Here is a 9,862-nt window from a genome sequence, read left to right on the forward strand (position 1 = left end):
TTTCTCTATCGTTTTGCATCATTCAAAACTAATCAATCCACTTCTTTTCCCAACTGATAGAATTATCATCCTAGATTTTCTCCAGAAACACAAATATCCATCCAACACAGTCAGAAAGGGTGAAAACTCATCCTTTCCAATCTCATCTCAGGCGGGGAGCAACATTCTTCCAAGTAAGCTTCGTCTTCCGTTCGGTTCAGACCTATAACTTATTTGTCCATCAGAGCCAAAAGTCATCACACGTTCCAGATATCCAACGATGGGATGCAGGAGTTGATTGAATCTGCTGACAGCTGATCTGGCAGTTTCTTAGTGTAAATTTCACAAAATTTTCTGATTGTGATTGAAAATTGACTTTTGGGTTACCGGTTACAGTAAAGACCCAATTTTGCGTGCATCAGACCGAAACTCAAAATCTTTCTCATTTATCTTCATGATGGATGATTAAGGTATACTTTGGTGCAATAAGACCACTGAAAGCTTTTCAAAATCGGTTCATCACTGTATTGGAAAGGCACGATGCTAAGTTAGCATCCTCTTCTCATTGTCTTTTTCTCTCTCTCACATAAACTATGAGCTTTTAGACCAAGTCCATTGCTTGGCGTGTTAGGTGGTATCCCGTTTTCTTCACCTTATGACCACGGTTCGTTCCCGTGCAACTATTAGCACAACTACCAGCTTTAGAGGCACAAGTTAATTCCCGCTTACCGTCTTCCGGCCACAGCGCCGGGGTTTTATTGTTGTGTGAGGTTTAAGTTTTAATTAAATATTTAATGGAAACTATTTCGCAAACTGAGATAAATCAGATAAACGAGCGAAAGTTTCCCCATGGGGACGGTCGGTTGGTCGGTCGGTCAGGATCTCCCGGACCAGGTCCCGTCGGATAGCTAAAGTGTAATGCAGTGTGGTATTCTTCCGTAAAACTTCTTTTCTTGAAACTCCCTGCTGTTGGCGATGTGATAACAGAAAGGAACGACTGGGAGGCAAAATTGATTAGAGAAAATCTTGATTTATCACTCATTAGAACAATTTTCCCCTGACGTTAGCTGAAAAGCTGCTGGGTAATAAAATCTGAAGAAGGAATTAATTGAATTCACCCACTTATGATAGTCCAACGACAACGATTGGCGGGATGATTTGGGCCTCACCTGGAAAGATAGAAGGAAAAGAAGACAAGTTAGATTTTTTTTCAGCCAAACAAACCATAACCTTTTATCGAAAGCATCATTCTGTTTGATCAAGTGATTAAACCCATTTGCTTCGATAAGCCCATCAGGATGAAACTGTGCAAACATCCTAGCTCGGTCCTCAAAAAGCGCCGCTACAAGACAATTTAGCCACGCACCAGGAAATCCCAAACTAGCCATCGACATCCGATTGCCCTTTCCGCCCCCTCCCCAAGGATGAGTTTTCTCATTCACGCCTTATCTAGATCGTCCGCCCGAATGTATAAATTCTTCGGAAAACATTTCCCTTCTCCGAACAACCGACACGAAACGCACGACTCTATCCGGATGCCAGGCCCCAACAAAATCCCAAACAGTCATTGAGTGTAAATCTCGATAAACAGATTATGCATAACCAACCGACCAAGCCCCCGCCTAATCCACTCAAACTGATCCCTTTCCGGTCCCCAAGTGGCACTCATTTGTTTGACCTTGTTTAAAATTCACGCGCCCATCGAGTTCGAGGATTTTCCATCGGGCCTGCCTTTGTTATCGCCCTATTGGGGGGGGAGGGGGATGATGTTGACTTTATCTCGAGAACTCGCAGCCTCGCGCGCTCCTTTTTGGGAGTGGGATTAATTTGTGATTGAAATAAAACAAGCAGAGGATGATCGGTAGCAGTAATCGAAAGTGGAAAGGTCCCACAAGTGGATTGCGAGTTTTTTTTTTTTTTTTTGATCGAACGTTGATGAAATCAGTTGCTTTTATTTTCTGCTTTATTATAGAGATTTTTAGCCATATGGCTAGTTCATCTCTTAAGATTGAAAAAAGGAGAAACAAATTGGGTCCTCAGCAGGAGATTCCCAATCTTGGCTGTGGTACATTTATCTTGCTATAATGAAAAGGTGTAGAACACTCTTTGCTCGACTGTTGAGCTGTTCAGTTCGTTTTCTTTTTCGCTCGAGTTCTCGCTTGGATTCGGTTTGTGCTGTCGCGTTGCGCCGTGGAAGCGTCACCACCTTCGCGCGTTCTGGCAAGTTTACTGCAACTTGCCAACACGAAACAAATGGTGCGTAAACGTACCAATGATTCAGCAGCGGGCCCTTCAAAGAAGGTGGTAATCCAGCACAGCGCGTCGCAGGATGACGCCGGAAAACGGGTACTGCAAGCCAACCAGTTTGCGGTGCTCCCCGAAGAAAATGGCGATGGTGACGTCGTTCCCATCGCTGCAAGAGAGCGGATTCCCCCGCTTTTCACGCCGGAGAAGGATGTTGCCAAGCTGCGTGCCGAACTGGCAAAACACAAGCTGCTGCCTCGCTTCAAGCTTTGCAGCATCGGCACCAAAATCATGTGCTCCAGCCTGGAGGAGTACAATCAAACAGGATGTTTCCTAAAGGAAAACAACATTGACTTCTTCACGCACGATCTGCCATCGAGCAAGCCACTGAAGCTGGTATTGCGTGGATTACCGTCGTTTGAGGCGGCTGTGGTTAAATCCGAGCTGGAGCGGCTTGGGCTCAAACCTGAGGCGGTGTTCCCAATAAACCGGCGTTCCAACCACAACACCAGCTTCCGTGACCAGTTGTTCCTGGTGCACTTCACAAAGGGATCCACCAGTCTAGCGGCTTTGAGATCCAAAATCCGGGACCTGTTTCAGGTCATCATCAGTTGGGAACATTACAAATCCCAACATCGTGATGTTACGCAGTGTATGAACTGCCTCTCCTACGGCCATGGCACCAAAAACTGCCATATGAAGACTATCTGCGGCAAGTGTGCTGGAACTCACTCGACTGCGTCCTGTGAGCAAGATGATGACATCGAGCCAACGTGTGTCAACTGCGGTGGAAACCACCAAGCCTCCAATCGCGGATGTCCCAAGCGAGTGGAGTTCATCAATATCCGTCGGAAGGCTACGATCAATAATCAGCCCGGTCGCCTCCGTAATCATCGTTCGCCTCCTGCACGCACGGAAGTCCAGTACCCAGCTCTCCAGCCCCGTCGACATGTTCCGAACTTAGTCCCACTTCCGCTCAACAACCAACAAGTCAAGCATGTCAGTATTCCTAACAATCGAACAGTCCAGCATCGTCTCGCTGCTGCTGCTGCCCAGCCAATGCCAGGTCCCTCCACCGCCCCTGGTTTATCATACGCTGGTGCTGTCTCAGGTGAGCCTGTCGACGATTCTCCGTTCACCTCGGAGGAACTTGTGACGCTCGTAGCCGAGGTCATCATCATCTTGCGCACCTGCAAGACTCGATCTGAACAGCTACATTCTGCCCTGTTCCTTGTCACTAAGTATGGACCGTGAAGCCGTCAAGATCGTAAATTGGAACGCTTGCTCCTTGAAGAGCAAAAACATCGAGTTTGTTGAGTTTCTCAATGAAAGAAACATCGTCATTGCCATCATAACTGAAACCCACCTGAAGCCTGAAACAAACGTCTACCTTCCCGATTTCCGGCTCGTGAGGCTAGATCGAACCAACTCTGGAGGAGGAGGAGTGGCTATTGCACTAAGGAGAAACATCTGCTGTCGACTGATGCCCAGCTTTCAGCTGAAGATCATCGAAGCCGTAGGGGTGGAAGTTTCTACTCCTATCGGCCCCATCACCATCGTCGGCTTACTGCCCCAAACAAGTCAACATCAGGGACGGATCGGCAGCAGATCTGCGACGAGATATTATCTGGGTACTGCGAACACAGCCGTTTTTGTTTTGCAAGTCAGCAGGAAACAACTTGAAAATTTTCCGATATCACAAATTGTTTTGCTAATGCACTGCTCACAATTTGCATATACATGCTGTCGAAAGTTCACCCTTTGCTCAATAAATAACGTGTACATGGTGTTGGGAGTGCACCTACCCACATGACTCTTATAAAGTTTGTTTGCATTCTTCCTTCAGCAGTTCGTGCAGGTTCGTTCGTTCGTTACATTGTTTACATCCGAGTATTTGAGCAAGTTTTTTGTTGAAGAATATTAGTAAAAAAATGCCGAAATGACAATATTTTCAACATTGACCACAATACTTTCTCTGCCGACGGGGATTGTATGAGAAAAGTATCACTTTTAGCAGCTCTAGATCGTTGGATTCTTTTTGACAGCACCAGTTGGATTCTTTTTGACAACCATTTCGTGTTTCTCCGCACCACTCAGGATATTATCAAGCTAACACGACGACGGGAAAACTTTATCATCGCTGGCGACCTGAACGCCAAACATCAAGCTTGGGGCAACAATCGGCACAATCAAAACGGCACCATCCTGAACAACGACCTGCAGGAAGCGCAGTACAACATCTTGAGTCCGGAAACTCCCACCCGGTTGAGTCGGTCCGGTGTTCACGCTACCATCGATATCTTCATCAGCAACATGGGCAACAACATCGCTCAACCTATCACCTATCAGGAACTCAGCTCGGACCACTACCCGGTGGTGACTCAGGTGGGATCCTCCGTAAATCGATTTGAAGCTTTCCGGCGCAACTATCATCGTGTTGACTGGGGTCAGTTCCAACATTGTGTCGACACCGCTGTAGACTACGGTGTCCAACCGGAATCGTTCGAAGATGTTGACCGATGTTGCTTGACCATCGATCAAGCAATTTCCCGGGCCAGGGAGCTACATGTGCCAGTATCCAGACAGGTGAGTAATACTCTGAACTTTGACAGGCCTACTAAAGACCTCATTAGACTCCGCAACACGATTACTAACCTGAAGACCAATTGCAACTGTTTGAACAAAAGCATCCAAGCCAGGATGGTGGATCTCAGAAATATCGATTTTGCAAACAAGATTGTGCTAAGCCATTCTGGAAAATGGTAAAGATTTTGAAAAATAAGCCGAGGCCCATTCCTCCCCTTTCCTCTCCTAACCAAAATTCGGACCCATCTTTACTAATAACCCCATTTGAAAAGGTCAATGCTCTTGGACAACACTTTGTAAATTCACATAACCTTGGCCACGCCATGGTGAGTCCCCACGAGCCTGCAGTATCACAGGCAATGTCTAGAGTCGCTGCCACCCCCGTAGTTGTCCCTGACGAAAGTAGAATATCGGCTGATGAGGTGATAGCAGCGATTAAATCAACAAAGAACATGAAGGCCGCTGGTGTCGATGGAGTGGTCAACCTCGAGCTGAAAAACTTGAGTGTTGACTTCTTCAAGCACCTTGCAGTGGTCTTCAACAAGTGTTTAATGCTTGGCTACTTCCCTGCATGCTGGAAGTTAGCCAAAGTTATTCCAATTCACAAACCTGGCAAAGACCCTACCAGTGCCAAAAGCTATCGCCCCATCAGCCTCTTGTCATCCATCTCGAAGCTATTCGAAAAACTGATACTCAGCCGTCTGCTGGTGTTTTCAAATGATAATAACATCTTTCTCAAAGAACAATTCGGATTTAGGAAAGGCCACTCTACCATCCAGCAACTCGCACGGGTTAGTAACATCATCAAGCGGAACAAGTCCGTTTCGAATACATCTGCCATGGCATTGTTGGATGTCGAGAAGGCGTTCGGCAAAGTCTGGCATGATGGCCTAGTGTACAAGCTGCATCGATACAACTTTCCGATCTACCTCGTGAAGATCAAAAACTACTTGTCGGGCAGATCATTCCAGGTCTACTTGAACAATGTCCCCTCTGATACGTTCAACGTTGATGCAGGGGTCCCTCAAGGCAGCCTGCTTGGGCCTATCCTATTCAACATTTTCACGTCAGACGTTCCTCCCCTGCCGGGTGGTGGTATCCTGTCAATGTTCGCAGATGACACCTCCATCATCTATAATGGTCGAGTGATCCGTGCTCTGGCGAGAAAACTCCAATCAGGCCTGGATGTTCTGTCCGACTATTTTAAAAGCTGGAAGATTTGTATCAATGCAGCTAAAACACAGACCATCCTGTTTCCACACTCCAATTCACCCTGGCTTGTTCCGCCTGCTAACTCAAAAGTCCACCTTGATAACACTCCCATTGAATGGTCGAGTGAAGTCGTCTACCTTGGTCTCACCCTTGACAGCAAGTTGCTATTCCGGTCCCATGTGGACAAAACATCCACCAAGTGCAACATCTTGATTAGGTCGCTGTACCCACTTATCAACAGGAAGACCACCCTTTCCCTTAAAAACAAGCTTGCCATCCACAAGCAAATCATCCTCCCCACCATTGAGTACGGAACGCCAAGCTGGGAGAGTTGTGCTATGTGCCATCACCTCAAACTCCAAAGGATCCAGAACAAGATCCTTAGGATGAACGAACGGTCTCCATGGAAAGGGGTTCAGAGATACCTGTCTGAGATCAGATCATCAGATCATACGTGATCTGGCACGTTAGGTTAAGTTAGAGTCGTAGTTAGGTAGGTTATCAAATTTTTCAATTAAAACAAAACACACTCCCCAAGGGGTATTCTGCTAACTAGATGAAATACGCAAATAGTAAATTATCCAATTATCCAAATATGCAATGAACAAAGATGAATAGCCAGACAGGCTAATCAATTAACCTGTAAAATCAATGTATAAATCATAAACAACAGAAATAAACGAACATTTTACTACTACTACTAAAAGGTGTAGAAAACTGCAAAAAGGGCCAACAAAACGGAAATACAAACAAGGAACACTCAGATATTGTGGTAAAGGTTCGCCTCCTTTAGGAAGGTGATGAGAGCGGCTGCTGCCGGGGACTCGTCGCCCAACAGGTTCCGAATGCCGATTGACTCCAAGCCGAAGGCAGCCCGAAGGTCTTCCAACTCCACGCAGTTCACGAGGATGTGCTCCACGGTGGCTGGCACTCCGCAGGTTTCGCAGGTCCTCCGGAACGGTGTTCCTCCGAAGTTGTGGGAGACTCTGCTGTGCCCGGTGCGCAGCCTTGACACCACTCGCTGTTCTCGTAGGTTTGGTCGATCCTCCCAGGTTCCGGTGGTCGCCTTGATCTTCCGAAGATGGTGTGTCCTGTTGTTCCTCCACTCGGTGTCCCAGGCTCTCCGAATCGTCCGCTTGATTCACTTTTTGACATCTTGGAGCGGTACATTGCCGGTGGACCTGGGTCCGGTGTGGCCTGAGCCTGAGTTACGACTAATATCGGCCGGTTGGCCGGTAACTTAACCGAGTTGAGAATGGCCGCTGCCTCAACTGAGAACACCGAGCATTGGGTCGGGAGCGATCTGCTCACAAGCAGACCATCTCCGGAGACCCCCATTCCCACTCCGCTCCTGGAGAGAGAGCCGTAGGTCTACCTAACTGCATAACCTTGGTAGTGCGCCCCGAGAGTTTCGACAACTGTCCGGCGTAAAGCCAGCGAGTTGTCTCCTGCCCTGAAGCGGTCCTTGATTCGGCTGTCAATTTTGATCTTGTGCGATTGCCAACTTTTGTCTCCGTGCCAGTGGACCCTGGCCATTGGAGGGAGATCTACGTCGGCGGCCGTGCGAAGGAGTTGGTTTGCCTCGTCGAGGAGAACGATCCTGTCGCTTCCCGACGTTTTAGCGAGAAAGGCAGTAGCTGCGGTGAAAACGAGCCGAAAAGGTAGGATACCGGCTTCAACGCATGCAGCGTCGGCCGGGGTAGAGGGCAGGAGACCGGAGACTGTTCAACGTAGCCGTTGTACACCGGTTCCAGAATCTGGACGGCTTTCTCGGCGGCAAGGCATGTAATCTCTACACCGTACAGTAGGCAACCGTCGATGATGGCTCGAGCTACGCGGAAACGGATTTCGCGATTGTTGGATCGGTGGGGGCGGGAGATGGTCTTAATCAGGTTGGACCGACTGCGACAGTCCTTCTTTACTTGTTGGAAGTGCGGCTCAAAGGATAAATTGGTGGTACATATATGGCAGTGCACGCTCTTGCCAGCGGATAGCTGGAAACCAACAGAACCAGCCCATCTGACCACCGAGGAGACTGCCGCTTGCACTCTCAGTTTCGTCCTCTCCGTTACAATGAGCACGTCATCCGCGTAGACGAAGATGTAAACGTTCTTGGGTAGTTGGTCAAAGACCCCATTCATGGCCACCAGGAAGAGGGTGACCGCGATCACCGAATCCTGTGGCACTCCGGTTTCCTCACTGAAACTACCGAAAAGATCGGTCGGTCAGAAAGTTCCGGACGAAGTGAAGGATGTTTCCTTTCAGGCCCCAATCAGCAAGCTTCTTCAATATACATAGCTGGTGTCCATGTTCGGTTAAATGCTTTGGAAATGTCCAGCGAGACGATCTTCGCGTGATGACCTTGGTCCTTTGCCTCCTTCAGGACTTTCCCAAGAGTGGCGAAGTAGGTGGAGGTGCCATACCCTTGCCTGACGGCGTGCTGCCGATGGTCAAGCAGCCCCTTGGCTTCAAGATATTGCTTCAGCCTCCTGTTGACCATCCGTTCCAGGACTTTCGCCATGCAGCAGGTCAGTGCAATGGGACGGAACCCAGTGATGTCCTTGGTCCCGACATTGGTTTTCGGTAACGGTATAACGAGGATTTCTCTTTAGTTTTCCGGGTACTCTTCAGCGATCCAGAGTTGGTTGTAGAGGTCGAGAAGTTTCGTTTTGCCTTCGGATGGAAGGTGCTTTAGCAGCGGGTAGCCGATTTCGTCCGGTCCGGCCGAGTTGAAATCAGTTGCAGCAGTTACGCTTTCTGACCGGTGGGAATATTTTAACTATACACAGAAAATATGAATTGACATGGAGATCGAAGTAAGCCGCGCTTCGGAAATGACGTGTTTTTGTTTTGCTGCGTTATTTTCGCTCTTGCAAAAATTAAAATAATTACAAATTTGATCTAGAAAAAATTAAATTAAAAGCACAGAAGTAGTCTTAAAAACGGTTTCATGCGATAATTATCAAATCCCAAGTGTCCCTAGTGTTTGTCGAAGTGATCAATGATATGAGTCGAATGTAGAATCAAATGCTTCCTGTTCCGTTATATGAGGTGCCGTTTCGTCTAACTAAAGGCCGGCGCACAATAGATACGTTTTCAGGTTTTTTGACAGCTAGCCCATGCAAGGAAGATCGAAGACCTCTATGTGTTCGTGAAGGATAAGAACAACATACACAAAGAGGTCAAGCTACTAGCGACGGTCATCAAATCCGGGATAGCTGTGGCAGATCGGGAACTGCAAGAATGGAGAAGAAGAGCCGAAGCGGCCGAAAAGGCCCTGCTTGAGGCTAAGGAGAATGCAATGCTGGCTGTAGCGCAGGAGACGCCGAAGGGACCAACGAACCCACGTCCGGAAAAAAGAGATAGGGAAACGCCAGGAGATGAAGAGGACCCCAAAAAACACAAGGACGACGAATATGGGGACAAGGAGCAAGAAGATGGAGAAGACAATGATTGGCGTAAAGTCGAAAACCAGAAGGAGAAGAGGAAAAAACTGAAGGAAGAGGAACAAAGAAAGAAGGAACAGAAGAACAAGGAGGAGAAGGAAAAGAAGAATTAAGAGGAAGAGAAGAAGAAGAAGACGGAAGAGAGGAAGAAGGAAGTCAAGAAGAAGGAAAACCCCAGGCATCGTAGGGAGAGAAGTAAGGGCGACGCTCTGGTTATCGAGGCGAAAGATAAAACGACTTACGCAGCACTCCTCCGGAAAATGAGAGAGGATCCGGAGTTGAAGCAACTGGGCGAGAACGTGGTGAAAACCAGGCGCACCCAGAAAGGCGAGATGCTCTTCGAGCTGAAGAAGGACCCGTCGGTGAGGAGTTCAGCCTTCAAGGAACTCGTCGAG

General features: G+C 47.9%; 1 protein-coding gene across 1 annotated transcript; it reads left to right on the forward strand.

Moving 5' to 3' along the window:
* The first annotated feature begins 8,825 nt into the window (after positions 1–8,825).
* LOC135704629 (high mobility group nucleosome-binding domain-containing protein 5-like) lies at positions 8,826–9,580 on the forward strand. The gene is made up of 2 exons (XM_065226107.1): positions 8,826–8,837; positions 9,134–9,580. The coding sequence occupies exons 1-2, from the start codon at positions 8,826–8,828 to the stop codon at positions 9,578–9,580; spliced, it is 459 nt and encodes a 152-aa protein (XP_065082179.1).
* The last annotated feature ends 282 nt before the right edge of the window (positions 9,581–9,862 follow it).

This window comes from Ochlerotatus camptorhynchus, unplaced genomic scaffold (genome assembly GCF_037179485.1).
Source record: "Ochlerotatus camptorhynchus isolate MF236.1 unplaced genomic scaffold, CSIRO-AGI_Acam_v1.1 ptg000022l, whole genome shotgun sequence".
Classification (NCBI taxonomy): domain Eukaryota; kingdom Metazoa; phylum Arthropoda; class Insecta; order Diptera; family Culicidae; genus Ochlerotatus; species Ochlerotatus camptorhynchus.